The sequence below is a fragment of the Coccinella septempunctata genome, chromosome 6 (genome assembly GCF_907165205.1).
Source record: "Coccinella septempunctata chromosome 6, icCocSept1.1, whole genome shotgun sequence".
In the NCBI taxonomy this organism is placed as follows: domain Eukaryota; kingdom Metazoa; phylum Arthropoda; class Insecta; order Coleoptera; family Coccinellidae; genus Coccinella; species Coccinella septempunctata.
Genome location: NC_058194.1, coordinates 30,280,833 through 30,295,798, shown reverse-complemented (window position 1 = coordinate 30,295,798; position 14,966 = coordinate 30,280,833). Strand labels below are relative to the sequence as shown.

Below are 14,966 nucleotides of genomic sequence, written 5' to 3'. Positions count from 1 at the left end.
ACCAACCGTTATCAGTCAATAGAACAAGTATTCCTCCAGAAGTAACCTATTTTGAAAGAGCTGCAATAAATTTGAAAGGAAATCACATATTTTGTGTTTCATTGACAAGTTCCTGTTACTTTTTCACATTCTATAGTACCTACATTATACCATAGCCAATCAGGAAACAACAGATACATAATTATAAACCTCATCCCTCGTAACGAAAATCAATATTGTATTCAATTAACTTAAATATATTTCTCAAAAAAGATTGTATGTACAAAATTATTCTAGTAGGTTCAGAAACAGTCTTTGTCGTTCAGTTTTTACGTTTTATCACACAGACACAACAAGAAGGCACTTCGAAGGTGTCCCAGGCTGTTGTTTGGTTGTCATCGCCTAAGATAGCTAGGCTCCTCCTCACATACTTTTGCTTACAGGAAGACTCATAGTCTGTTGGGAAACCCTCGTGGAATCTACAGTTGGAGTTCTCACTGAAAAAAACGTAAATCATTTCATAAACTTCGACAGTTGATGTGGCATGAAAACCACAAAACATGATGGCATAAGCTAAGAACAACTTTTTAACATCACAGCCCAGAGAGACAAAGAGATCATGTACCCAATGGTAGCTCATTCTAGACTTCTGATGGTTGGTCGCATGGTCGTATTGTCTCTCTATAGAGATGATCAATTAAGGAAAGGCTTACATGCAAGTTTGGAAAACGATACCCTGTCTATGACCCTCCACATTTATCAGGAATTTCTCTTCCTTCTTCGTGTTGATGGCAGTCTTGGGATACATCGTGATGGATTTAGTTGGACACATGGAATCGCTGTCATCTTCGTCTTCATCGAAACCACCCCTGTTGCTGATGTCGAACGTCACTTCAGCCTCTTTGAAATAAGCTTCCAAATTCCTGGCCCTACTCAAGACATTCTTGATGAGGGTCTCTGGATAATTCTCGACGTCTTCGCAGAAGTTTCGTATGCACTTTTTCTTCGGTTTTTCCTCCTTCTTTTGAGTCTTATGCTGTTTCGGAGAGGGAAAATAGTCGGGGATGATAGGCTCGACATAACCTTAAATAAATTGAGGTTAGGGTATCTGAATTTACTATAAACTAGTAGTTCTACCACACGTGTGTGAGAGTTCAGCGAGCTGGACATGATGATCTGTTGAATTACGGTTTGAAATGTTTAAATAATTGCGTGTAGCATTCCCAGCAGAGTATATTGAGTTCAATAATTATACCTGTCATCATCCATGAATAATTTACTTTTTATGGATTTGAAACAAGGTCGCTAAATTTATATACTTATGCTCTTATGAAGAGTTCTTTATGTACGTTTCAGGTCGTTGGAAAAACCGAAAAATGAAAATTAGATGATTACCCCAGCTATTAAGGTAGAACGTTTTAATCTAAAGGTCTTTTCGATTCAATTTGGAGTCATAACAGTTTCTATAAAGGAGTTTTTCGTTGATGTAAATGAAATCCAGGATTGTTCTGTGTATGTGAGTGAAAGACGTTTGTTATTGTACGAAATAGAAGATAGTCAAATAGGTTTCATCTTTCATTTTGAATTATTATATTATTTATCATCAGACGATTTTGGTAGTTTGATTTGATTAAGAAGAACCGATAAAATGCTGCGAATTTATACAAGTGCATGACTTTAAAGATTAATTAATAGTCTGAGTATGTCAGCTGAAAAATAAACTGTTTCAAATAATTATAGTGGATGCAACACTTCAACCTTTTATCATATAGAATCTAAATAAACGCATTATTGACGAAATGAGATTTATGCCGTTGTGGTAGAATGATTTTAATGCCTTTTTCTGTGAATAAATGTCCTCCTCGGTTAATATTGAGCTATATTCAAAATTTATTTCTTTTCCACTCCAATAAAGTATCCCTCATAACAAAATCGAGCAAGGAAAGATTCAAAGAGATTCATAATGTATCTCACCTCTATTGATATCCAGTGTAGTCACGTGAACCTTATGGTTCTCGTTGGTCCAGTTGATGGTGGTTTCAACGAAGGGTTCCCTTTCTCTCACCGAAGATCTCTTTTTGTCATCGTGAGGGTTATGCGTCTGGTAGGGGTGGCATGCTGATATCCTCGAATTGAACACCTGCAAAATATTTGAAATTCTGATATCGTAGGTTTCGTAGGGGACCCATTTCATTTTTCAAGGTTTGTAGAGAGTGAATAAGCAATATTACTCCCTACTTAGATGACCTTAGACATTGTTTTGGTTTTTACCTCATAAAAATGCACAGAAGTCACTGAACTGGTGGAGATAATCAGTGACATTGGAAGTTAACATATTCGTCTCTTAGATGGACAATGAAGGATAACCTTTTATAGGAGTCAATTCACCAATTTATTGATTTGTTTATAAGCCTGATGAGAGGGTAACTCATTTCTCATCATTCGAAATATATTGTTTCCCTTGGATAGAAAATTCCATTTCCAAATAAGCCAACACTATCATTTTCGTTTAGAAGTTGTTTGATTCGATTTTGGAGTCTATAAAATTACCCCTATCCTCATTAAACTGATGGAAGAGATAATAAAATAACAAGACAAATAGTAATTCGCAAATAGGGTAATTCAGGCAAAAGTGGTGAGGTGGCGTTCAATTCTATACTTAAAGAATATCATTTTCGTCTAAATTTTGTGTTACCTATTTCTGTAAAAATTCTTGTCCAAGTAGGCAATTTAGATCTTGACGTATATGTAGGTATGAAATTTCAACACAAAATATAATTTCTCAAAATCCCTTAACATCCATATTTTTTTGAAAGTTCTCTATCCACTTTCCCCCCTCTTATATTCATCCATATAGATTTATTTCTGGAACACAGATAACTTAATAATCTGAACCTTGAGCTGCAATGTTGTTAAATCACCATTCACTTACCATTCGGAAATCAACAATAGATATTGAAATCCGATAATTAAGAGATATTCTTTCATCGATCAGAATTGTATTTCTGAAGATGATTTCAACACTTGAAAGTTTTCATAAAACAAAGGATGAGGTACTTTCAAATTATCCTAATCCAACAACATTGTTTCATTCGGTCCGCTGATGAAGGACATTTCTGTCAGCTTTCAGGTGCCGTCTTTAAGATCAGAAAATGCTCAAAAACAAAAATTTTATGAAAGACGCACACAATTTTTTGACAAGGAAGAACCCCTCAATATTTTTCGCAACTAGCCAAAACTATTCTTCAAAAAAAGGTTATTTATAACGATAATTATGTTTCGTTTGGACCTTGCACAGGAAAACGAGAAAAATGGTAAATTTTCCAGGAAGTTGGTGCAGCCAAATGAAAACCACAGATGGATGTAGACATTCTTCATATTTTCAATGATTCAAAACGTTACTAAGCTTTCGAGAAAACACGTATGGGGAAAGCACTAATGTGACTCAGAAGCTCTTTCACGCTCGCTCAAATTCGTATCCATAGCGGTCACCCATCCAGGTCCTATGATCGCTCATCGCTGCTCAGCTCCACGAAGCATATATTTTCACAATATTTCCAAAAATGCAGATGTAATTGAATGTTCCTCCAAACTTTCAGTGTCACTTGGCGAATTTTTTCCGAGAAGCAAACAAAATTTCGAACAAATCTCTGCTTCTATATACTGACTTCCGATTCAACTGGATCATTATTTTTTTAGTAGGTTATAGAAAAATTTTACTCCGAAACCGTCAGATGAATTCTGTTCATCGGTTTCAATTAATAAATCTTTCAGAATAACCACCGATACGATAACAAAATGTGATTATTTCAGGAATGTCACAATCATTTCTAGGTTGATTATAACGAACTAATCAAGCCTCTCACGGTTTTAACCAAATGTTGCGTTCCCAATTCACAAATCGAATCAAAATTATCAACAATATGTTAATGACTTCTACCAATATTGTCGCTAATGAAACTGATACAAATTATTTCAAGAGAAAGTTCAATGTATCGTTCAAATTCCAAAATGCAAATTAGTACAACTTTCCACAGAGACATTTTCGATGTTACATCATGCATATAGAATTTCGATGATATTTTATGCACAGATTACGTTTTGAATATGATTAAAACGATAATTACTGTGATTACGGTGAGGTTATTCTAATTCATCCGAAATATCCATTTTAGCTGCAGTTTCATGATGAATGTAACAATTCTCAGGGTGAAATTAGAATACATTCAAATAGTCATGGATCATTAACCATTTTTAAGAGTTATTTCATGCTTCACAGAGGGTGTGATAGTGGGAACATGTTGTGTGCAAGTGAGAGCACCCCAAACCCCATTTCAGGGTTTAAATTGCATCATATGACGTGCTGGATAACATGACATGAAATATGAAAAAAAAAAATAAGCAGACACAAGAAATATTGAAATGTAGGTACTTCAGTGGTTAGGTTAAGGGATGCGAAGAAGGAAGAAATGATTTTATGGCCTTTTAACTTACAAAAAGGTTTCAAATAATCCATTGGTTTCATAGTTGAAGAAATGAAGGAAATTGGGAAAGTAGGAAGTATGATTTGAAGGATAGTTGCATTGTGTTCTGTGGAAAATTTCCCACTTCCTGTCGGGACTTACTAAAAATGCGAAACCGGCCACGAAGGTCGCCCAACTTTTCATTTTTAGTCGCATGCGACCTATCCTCTTGACTGTGACACCTTCGCTCAACAAAGTCCATTCCAAACGTCAACTTTCGTACGCGCCTCACACACGATGCACATGTTTTGACCGAAATGAACGAACTGAGCGTAACTTTTGGAGCGGCAAGTAAACAGAAACACAAACACAGTCCGTTCAAATTGCCCTAACAAGGTCGACTGCTTGCTTGCTGCTTGCAGAGAGGAAGCTGGTCTCTGGTCCTCCGCTCGCGATGATGTAGTGCAGACTATCATTGTCGCTGGCGATAGGATCAATTTGCAGGTTTTCATTTACCGGAAATGGATACCAACGATGCCGAGTATCTAGAGTGTGCCGCGACGTACATACCAAGTCAGGATTCAGGTATGGTATGGCCCTCTTGCCGGCAGGAACTATTCGCATGTAGGGCCACGTGATCTGTAGATCACGTGGCCCTACCGCACGTGCCAAAATATTTCACGGAAATTGGATCCTCAGAGGAAAAACGAGTGTCTCCAAGAGATTTTGATGGGAGTAATCTTTCTTAGCAGCCTTTTTTCGTTTAGAAGAAATGATATTTTTAATAGCTCCTACACTGCATGGTTTTGGTTCACTTTTTCAGTATTTCGAATAGGATACTCACAAGGCAAATGTACTTGGTGCTCTATTATGCTACGGCTTGAGAATCCGTCAGAAGATATCTCTGACAGCTGCATCCCACCGTATAGAGTCAAGCTTCGGATGTCCAGTACGGCATATGACCGCACTTTTATACCTAGAGCATCCATACTTTGGAACTCTCTACCACCTGAAAGCTTTGACATGCAGACCTTCAATAAACTCTTAACTCCCTTGATTTACGATACTCCTCAAATTTACGTCCAATCTGCGAAGTTTGTTTTAGTAAAAAAATCAAAGAACCATTGAAATCGAGAATAGAAAAAAACCTGTTCACTTGGCTTTTCTTCAAAAAAATTGAGATTAGGAGGATGTATCAATATCTTGTTAGCCTGGACCAGTTCCATCCATAAAAAATATGGCGTTACCATAGAAACGAACAATAACTCATTAGAAGTGTCAGTCATGTGTCAGTGTGAAGTCATCATTTAAAGGGTTAAGAGGTAAGCAGATTTACGAAGATGCTTAATACCCTTGGTGATCAATGTCCTTCGTATGCGACCGTGAAAAATTGTACTGCAAGCTTCAAAAGAGGTAAATTTTTCTTTGAAGATGATGACCGATCGGGAAGTACAGTTTCTGTGTCAGTCCCAGAAACTATCGATGCAGTTCATGACATAATTTTATGAGACTGTCGAATTGGGATAAAATGGATATCTGAAGCACTGAAAATTTCATACGAACGCGTGGATCATATAGTTTACGTCAATTTGGACATGAGAAAAATTGTTGCAAAATGGATCCCCAAATGTTTGAATGTTGACCAAAAGCGTGCAAGGGTAGATGCATCGCGTTCGATCTGTGCTCGATTTGAAAACGATGTAGACTTCTTAAACCGAATTGTTACTATGGTTGAGACTTGGGTACATTTATACGATCCAGAAACGAAGGAACAATCGATGGAATGGCGACACTCTGGTTCTCCAAGACCTAAGAAGGTTCGTGTCCAAAAATCTGCTGGAAAAGTTCTTGCTTCAGTTTTTTTGGATTGCCATGGAGTAATCATGATTGATTTTTTGGATAAGGGTAGAACAATAACCGGAGATTATAGGTACTATTCGACATTACCGTCCACTATACGGGAAAAAATCAAAGAGAAAAGACGCGGAAAGCTATACAAAGGTGTTTTGTTTTTGCAGGACAACGCCCCTGCACACAAATCTCATGTTGTCATGCAAAAAATTCGTGGTTTAAGGTTTGAATTACTAGAACACCCCCCTTATTCACCAGATTTGGCTCCATCCGACTATCATCTCTATCTTCAACTGAAAAAAGTATAAAAGGTCGTAAATTTTCTTCCAAGGAGGAGGTAATAAAAATTGTGGAGGTCTGGTTTGCAGAGCAAGAAGAAACATTTTTTTTAAAGGTCTAGGGACGTTGCAGTTTCGCTGTAATAAATGTATCCAATTAAGAGAAGAATATGTTGAGTAGGTTATAAAATATTTTGACATTGAAATTTTGTTTGGTTCTATAATAGGCTAAGAATTTTTCAATATATCCTCGTATATATCTTTATTGGATAATGATTGGTAATATTTCTATATACATAATTTTGAACTATTTCAGATATACATAATTGTTCTTCGGTTTATGTTCTTTTAATTGTGCAGACACATCCACACGCAATATCAAACTCATCCACCACCAAGTTCCTATCAGTTGGACTGTTCATGGCCACAAGTCGGGCAACTGAGTACTTCTGTTTGCATTCGGACGTGAAGTTTGGTGGAAAGAACTCTTTAAGGGTGCATGTGACGTCTTTCCTGAAAAAACACGATTAATTGAACTCGAAGTGTAATGTCAGTAGTCTTAATTTTGTATGAGCTGCCCAAGAGCTCACCTAGACACCAAAGAGGATCATAACTCTGAATTTGAAGGCTGGCTTACACTGATTCTGCTATGGGCCAAGCTATGCCCAATCAAACATATAAAAACGAAAGAGGCTGCATATACTACTAAAATTTTAACTGCAAATATGATGCAATCCTGGAACTATACAGATACCTACATTAAAATCTGGTAATAATTGCATGATTCCAAGTAAGGATGTGGTTCGAATATTTCGAGATAACTCAGGGACCTACCTACGCTGAATTTTCGAATACAATACTTATAAACTTATGTGCATAGACAACCGATAAACCAAGAATATTTTGGAAACTAAATCGAGTAAAACGAACATCAAAATATCGACGTTGGAAATTGAATAAATTTCTAGAAACCCCATCCTAATAGGAACATATTTTCTGAGCTGTGCTGATAAATCCGCGAACTCATTTTTATAACGAAAACTTTGATAGTAGGAAGTAATCTTTTGATACTTCGGTGCCAGGATTTGCCTCTAATGAGTGTTGTAATAAAGCGACTATTGAATCAAAGTCAACTAAAAGGCAGTTGCTATCAGTTACCATTTATTTGTACATACGTAGGTACAAACTTACTTGCATGTTTCGACGTAAACTGGCTGGTAGGAGCTTTCCTGATTCACGATGAATTTTTCTTTGCCCTTCCTGTTCCTGAGTTTTTGCGGCCACTGGGTCATGAAGCTAGTTTCGCACATGCTTCTATCCTCAGACTGATCGAAGGAGTTGTGTCTGTTGCCAAAGCCTGGGACCTTGGTCCTTTTGAAGAATATTCCAAGTTGGGGGGATTCTGATAGAATCTCCCTTATCGCGTCAGCTGGGTAATCTTCTGCAGTTTCCACAATTAATGAGTCTTCTTCTTTGTTACCCCTCCGGAATCTGGAAGCTGAAGATTACGTAATCTTACATACATTCAGATCCATTCAGCCAACCCTGTTCAGGGTGATATTGGGCTATGAACTTCTCAGTTTCGTTTCGATTCTGTTTGATTGAAAAAAAATTCAGACTGTTGGATAAGCTTCTTTTACAACAAACTTCGTAATGATACTAATGAGGACAGATTGAGCGTTTATTTGAATCAATAATTAGTTTGATTCAGTGAAGAGATACCGAATATTTCATTATTAAAATTAATCGATAAAAACACACATACTTTCAGCACTGACCAAGAAATATTATCACCTCAACTCAATAAAAGTTAATAAATTAAGCTATCACATTCGGTTTCGCATAGGTTTCTCTGGTTTTCAGAAAATGTACCTATGCTTTTTACACTCACCAACACTGTCGAATTCCAAAGAAGGATCTAGACCTGTTAAATCAGCAACAGCTGGACTAGCAGCTCCAGGCTCACCTTCCAGAAGACATATCTGTTTTCACACAATTTCAATTGAGTTAATTTAACATCTCTAAAATCCGAACAGAGATAATTGCAAATATTTTTGTGATATCTTAAAATTTACCCATATTTTTTTTTCAAAATTTCAGGAGAATCAATTCGAAAATATTAGAAAGCAACAGTTTTCCAAAATATCTGATTATTGAATAGATTCATTCATTATTGTAGGTACTAGCTGTAGAAAACTGCTTTACTTCTAATCGCTATCTTTAAATTTTGTTAATTTTTGTCGATATAAAATATTTTTGTATCTGTTTGCTTTACGAAGAACATATTAATAAACTGTAAAATTACTTCAATTCCTTCAATAGAGTCTTTTTGAGAGAAGTTAATAAAGAATTCACTATAATTTATAATTTCACTTGAAAACTTGTTCGATTTTTCACGTCCTCAACGAGTTAGAAATAAAAATGCATTGAAATCCTATCAAAAATGATTTCTACTCACTAATACACATGTCGAAAATACGACTCGTGTTATCATGTTGGTACACTGTGAAGTTATTCCAGTGATTCTTTGATAGAGTTAGCACTCGTCCTATTGTTGATATCTTACTGATCGTCTGCCGCCTGAAAAAATATAGTTCCACGTATTCTTCAACTTGTCATCGACTAAGCTACTTTAATGTCACAAATATATCACTTGTGGGGATTCCCCGGTCACCAGGTGGGATAGAGGCTTCAACAAATTAAAGCTCTCGAAATAAATGACACTGTTATCTAGGATGTTATATTTCAACCGTTTAGAATAGACCATTACCGCCGCATGCAGAGGTACTTCGGTTTATTTTGGATGTTATCATTCTGTTTTGGTTTCTCTGACCCCTGGGTCAATATGAGGAACAAGCTCCTTCAATTATTGCTATCTGGTAAATTTCTAGCTGGAATCTGAGATACAAGAATTGCAGCATCCACAAATGGGCTCCCAATGCCTTCGCTGATAAGCTAATGTCAATTTATGGCTCACTGAATGCAAAAAATTTATCCACTCATCATTTATTTCTTCAAATAACTTCTTTTTGCCCATAAAATGTCCAATATACAAATTGAGTCTTTAACCCGTACAAATATTTTAACAGTAGATTCTTGAGGTCAAAAAAAAATATTTTTTCCCTTACCATTTTTTCCGAATGGGCTTTTTTCAAAAGATACAGGCTGTTGAAAAACCATAAAAAAATGTCTCTGATCGAAAAATTTAATAAAATGGTCCGAATTACTCATGAAAAAGTGCCTTTAGAATGTCATACTGATTTTCGAGTACTAATTGAAAGACGCAAGTAATTCAGCATTATTGCAAATGGCAATTTCTCAATTTTCCTTCATAATTCAAAATCTAGAAATGATAGGCCGATTCTGTTTTCAGATTGGGATAAGTCATGAAAAAAGGGCTAGAGCATGTGTCATCCGTTTTCTTCTACCTCCTATGGTTCTCGTGATTCACTCAGTAGACAACGAAGTTTGCCCACCCTCTATAACAGGGCCTAAGCGTTTCTCAATAGCAGGTATTAACTTTTCGAGTAGAGTAATTTGTGGTACGTCAATTTCGAACCATTGTCACATTTTATTGCCACACTCATAAATGTCAAAGCACAAAAGGTAGGGGAGGTAAAATTGTTAGAATATTTTACGTATGGGTAGAGAACACGTTAATGAATTCGCAAGAGTTTAGAGAAATAGTTTATTGGTTTTGTTTTTATTTTTAATTGATGAGGGCAGACATATTCACAGGTGGAATGAAATACCAGAAACCTATGCAAAATAATGAAAAGGGATAAAATATATGTAGCAATTTGAGGAAACAATCGATTTCTGAAAATAAACAATGTGTATTGTTTCCTGAGAGGTGAAAGTGGGATATGCTAAGGGATTTTAGCAGATACTATTTCATCATTGAACAATTAAATGGAAAATGGCCTGAAAAGACGATACTGGAATCAGAAAAGCAAATAATTTCTTCTGTGACCCAACCCTTCCATTGAAAAGAAAATTTCGAAACCTCCTTGAGAAAAATATCGATATTATAGGATCCAATTCATCAATAGTTGCGTTCTTTATAACCTCGAATATTTGTTTTTTTATTCTCCATTCTGCATATGAAAGAATTTCTCCCATGTGATCATACTGATAAACTTGCGGTGAGACCATAAACGTTGCAACAATTTCCGTTTGTTTCATTTGTTGCGGATACTTGATTCTTTCGCAATCATTGAAAAAATGAATTCTTATCCTCCTCCGATGAGATTTCCTTATTTCTGGTAATTATAGGTGTTAAATCAACCCTATATACGATACTGGTAATGAAAACAGAGCACACTTTATATAACTTATGTTCATACAAGCAATCCTCGTTTTTCTAATATTTAGGTTATATCAGGAATACTGTGTGTCTTTTATGAAATTGCTGACTAAAGGTATTGAAAATTTTGTTGAACTTTCAAATCTATGCTGGAGTACCTACTTCCAAGAAAATAGATTAGCTGGGTCCTCAATTTCATGACTTCAATTGTGCGAGTCAAGTAAGGGGTGGATAATAATGAGAGGGTACAATAATTAAGGCTTGAGTTCTCAGAACAGGTATAAATTCAGTCATTTCTAGATAAATATTCACAGACCTTAGGTACATTTTCAGTTGAAGTTCTGTGATATTAGTATTCGGACGTGATTTTAACTGTGAAGTGAAAGAATATGGATATTTTAGTTTTTCTAACAATTTTTACTTCTATACCTGTAAGTAGGACCGCTAAAACAGCACCCATTTAAATTTTTTTCGAAAAACCCTGAAAATCTGATACATTAGAGGTTTGAATTGGTGTATTTTCATTGGGGATTTGTTTCAGTTAGCCAACGTTCGTATTTACCCCAAATATTTGGATTCGATATTTGACAGTCACAGTTGTGATATTTCAACATCAAATGTGTGTTTATAATGGAAATGGGATGTAGATTCACGGGAATTCGTGTTTTCAATTAATTCCACACGGTTGGCCTGTCCCTAAAGTCTTTATTTTCATTGCTGGAACATTGCTTCTTTCGCAGATCTCCACAATATCGAAAACGTTTTTATTTCACTTGACTTCTGGACAGACACCACCTAATCTCTGCTTTGATTATCGTTGTTTTATCTATAATTTTTAATGGAACGTTTTTTTTTTTCAGATTCTTGGAAGAAGTGAATATGGAATAGCTGTTCTTTACCCCCAATGTGAGTACTAATATCCGCTGTTTTTTGTACTTTTACCTGTTTGTATACTGCATTCACATTTATTTTAGCAGTCGGTTGGCCATGAAATAATTTTCATGGCCATTTTCATTTATAATGTCATAATGCCGTTGCCACAACTTATATCAATTAATTTTACGATTGAAAAAAGAGACAGGGTTTCAGGAAGTGCTATTCAGAACTCAGGTCCGCTCATTCAAATAGTTATACCATGATATTCTAAAATCCACAATACGTCAGACGGTAGCGAACATATTCAATGTAAGAGAATTCATAAAATGTTTCATCTGAATCTAAACGACTTATATTTCAGCTGAATATTTCCACAATCAGAAAGATTGTGAATGAAGAGGATGACTTTTTACTTGTCTTATACATTGTAAATGTCTTAAGGTACCAATAGATAAATACCTAATTATTATTATTATATCAATGCATTAAGATGAACAGCCACCAATACGCGCCAGTTGTCCTGCTAATTGTTTATTCATGTGAAATTTTTGTTCAAAGGTGAAGTTCATCTTGACTTGAAACTTCCTTTAATTCCTTTTACTTATATTGATGCAAGATGATTTTTGTTGAAGAATTAAACATTCTTGTAATTATCTGTTAATTCCTTCGGGAGATACCCATTCCCAACCAATGCAATATATGCATTTCATCTTCGGGTTAATATTTTTGAAATCTACAACTGATGTAACGTATTCAAACCTCAGCCAAAGAAGATAACGAATATTAACTCTCCTCAAGCTAGTGCATATTATGATATTATACTGATCTCTTGTATTTTCCATGCAAATAACTTGGTATGCCTCCAATCAGTTTGTATAAACTTCAATTATGTTCGTCACATATTTTCCGAAGAGATTTTAGAAACTTTTACCTAGAACCGGCAACATACAGTTGATTTAAAACCCAAAAATATTTTGACAAGCGTCATAACCCCACATTTTCGTACTATACAGAGTGAAATGTGTCAAATTTCCATGGCCAACCGACTGCTAAAATAAAAGTGAATGGAGTATAGATGTAGACGATATAAATCAATATCTATAGAGTAAGCTCTTCATCAGAACTAATTTCCCTGCTGTATTTCGTTATCAATTGCTCACTCTTTCTTGAGCTTAGGCCCTTAGGGGCCCTGCGAGCGAACTCGCTGAACCTCTGCAATCGTATTCTCATTCATCCCCCCATTTCAGATAACGGAATTCTCTTCAAATTCGACACGGAAGGAAGGAACCTGCATGTTATGCAGAACGTCCAAGTACCTATGCAGAATGTCCAAGTACCTATGCAGCCTCGTAAGGACGAGAAGCAGTCGAAATTTATACCGAAGATAGATCCGGAGAAATGTGAGGGTGAAACGTTCTGCGAAGATGCAAATTTTTACCCGTACAACGAGGTGGACCAGCAACTGTCAAAGGCGGGAGACGAATACAAATATATTTTCGGTATCGACGATGTTCAATTGACCAGCAAGATGGACAGTTCTACGCCCTACCCTGGAACAGGGGAGGCTAATGGAGCCTCAAGGGTGATCCTACATTCGGTGTGCGAGACGAAGATGAGGATTATTTTTCCGAGAATAGCCAAGAATAAGAGGAACCAGTGGAAATACGTGGTCAACCAGGACGTGGAGAAGGTACAGGGCATCGCTGTTGAATGGTGCAAGAAGTGAGTATTTTTATTTTCTAGAATTTAATTTGTCTATACCGTCAATTGCGTGTCCTTTTCTATAGAGGTGAGAGGAGTGGCCCTTTCATTGGAGCCCTGAAATTTGCTAGTATTTACCCACGATCCCTTTTTGACGATATGAATTTCTTTTCAGTACTGGAGACAGATGTAACTATTTGACGTCGAAGAATAAATTCATGGTACCCACCTGTGGCCAGAAGTACTCTTTTCGAAGACTGTTGACCCTGTCGCATGAGGGACTCTTGGAATCTGACATTTTCGAATTTCCGGTAGCATGCATGTGCTATGTGAAATCGTATCTGTTCAAATGAGGAAGAATCTGTACTTTACATCTGACCAAAGAGGGGCATAGGCAATATTGTGAATGTGCGTGATTTCACAAAGGATCCTTGAATATCAAACCTTATTGTTTAATGCTCAAAGATAGGATCCAAACAAAATGTTTTTATTTCGAAGTATTTATATATTTCAAGTCAATTGAAGCCAAAATAGAGACTTTATTGTGTACATGCATTTTGTAATAATATTTATTTAAGCGATCATTCAGAACTACATCATCTTCTTATTATTTACATCAGTTCTTCCACCATTTTGTACTTATGATTTCATAAATATAATACATAAATACTATTGTTGTTTATTTTTAATCGAGGTCTTTCCTCTTAAAGGACTTTATATTTTTTACCTCCCATTATTACATCACTACCTTATATTGGTATTTTCCAAGCTCACAAAGAGGTTAAAATCTGATATCATCAGATTCCTGGAGTTTATCTAAGTTTTCCCTGTCATCCACCAAATTTTGATGACCATTTCAAGAATCAACCTTACAGTCCCTGGCCATATTATTAGACGCATTGATTCGATGCAAAATCTCAATATTGAATTATTAAATTGAATGTATATGTTACATATACTTCATCTGTAGATGGTTTTCACATATAATATATCATATTCAATAAAAAAATATTGATTTATTGATGATTAAACATGAAATTCTAATATTTTGCTGAGCCACCCTGTGTAGATATGAGAGCTTCATACTATCAATGCAGAATTGTTCGGTTTGCTGCATTCGAGGATAATGATTTCATATGTGGATTATCGAAATAACGTCCGAACTTGCAGAATGCAAGACGTCCATTGGAAGATATAGTACTGATTCATACTTAAGTACTAATACTACAACATCAAAAATAAATGCCAAATAGAACAATTTAATGAGAGTCGTAGGTAAAACTGACATTCTGTGGAAATGAAATTCAAATATTCTGCTTTTTCCTCGGGCAATACCAGTAAATATAAAAAAAATCCTCAGTGCGTCTAATAAACTGGCCAGGGACTGTATTATATTTACTCATAGGGGTATTTTCAGGCTTCAAATCAGACAAAAGACAGAAATTAGATTGAGCTCCTTCCATTTTTTCAATAAGCACTAAAAAATTATTACAACAGGAATTTATTTTCCTC

At 35.8% G+C, this 14,966-nt stretch overlaps 3 protein-coding genes across 8 annotated transcripts; 1 reads left to right on the top strand and 2 right to left on the bottom strand.

The window, feature by feature from the left end:
* Positions 1-215: 215 nt before the first annotated feature.
* Positions 216-4,964, bottom strand: LOC123315013 (protein spaetzle-like). Its single transcript, XM_044900540.1, has 4 exons — positions 4,605-4,964; positions 1,954-2,119; positions 693-1,062; positions 216-476 (listed from the first exon to the last, which is right to left on the bottom strand). The coding sequence occupies exons 1-4, from the start codon at positions 4,656-4,658 to the stop codon at positions 302-304; spliced, it is 765 nt and encodes a 254-aa protein (XP_044756475.1). The 5' UTR covers positions 4,659-4,964; the 3' UTR covers positions 216-301.
* LOC123315011 (protein spaetzle 5-like) lies at positions 1,097-14,079 on the top strand. Of its 6 annotated transcripts, XM_044900534.1 has the most exons (5): positions 1,097-1,280; positions 1,336-1,495; positions 11,738-11,783; positions 13,001-13,475; positions 13,630-14,079. In XM_044900534.1, exons 2-5 carry the CDS (start codon positions 1,367-1,369, stop codon positions 13,805-13,807), a joined length of 828 nt encoding a protein of 275 aa, XP_044756469.1. In that variant the 5' UTR covers positions 1,097-1,280; positions 1,336-1,366; the 3' UTR covers positions 13,808-14,079. The 6 variants fall into 6 exon arrangements, with proteins under 6 accessions (XP_044756469.1, XP_044756470.1, XP_044756468.1 ...); XM_044900535.1 differs by having other exon boundaries at positions 1,097-1,465; XM_044900533.1 differs by having other exon boundaries at positions 1,097-1,495.
* On the bottom strand, positions 6,819-9,389 carry LOC123315014 (protein spaetzle 5-like). The gene is made up of 4 exons (XM_044900541.1): positions 9,030-9,389; positions 8,463-8,553; positions 7,763-8,069; positions 6,819-7,084 (listed from the first exon to the last, which is right to left on the bottom strand). The coding sequence occupies exons 1-4, from the start codon at positions 9,063-9,065 to the stop codon at positions 6,910-6,912; spliced, it is 609 nt and encodes a 202-aa protein (XP_044756476.1). The 5' UTR covers positions 9,066-9,389; the 3' UTR covers positions 6,819-6,909.
* Positions 14,080-14,966: the final 887 nt, after the last annotated feature.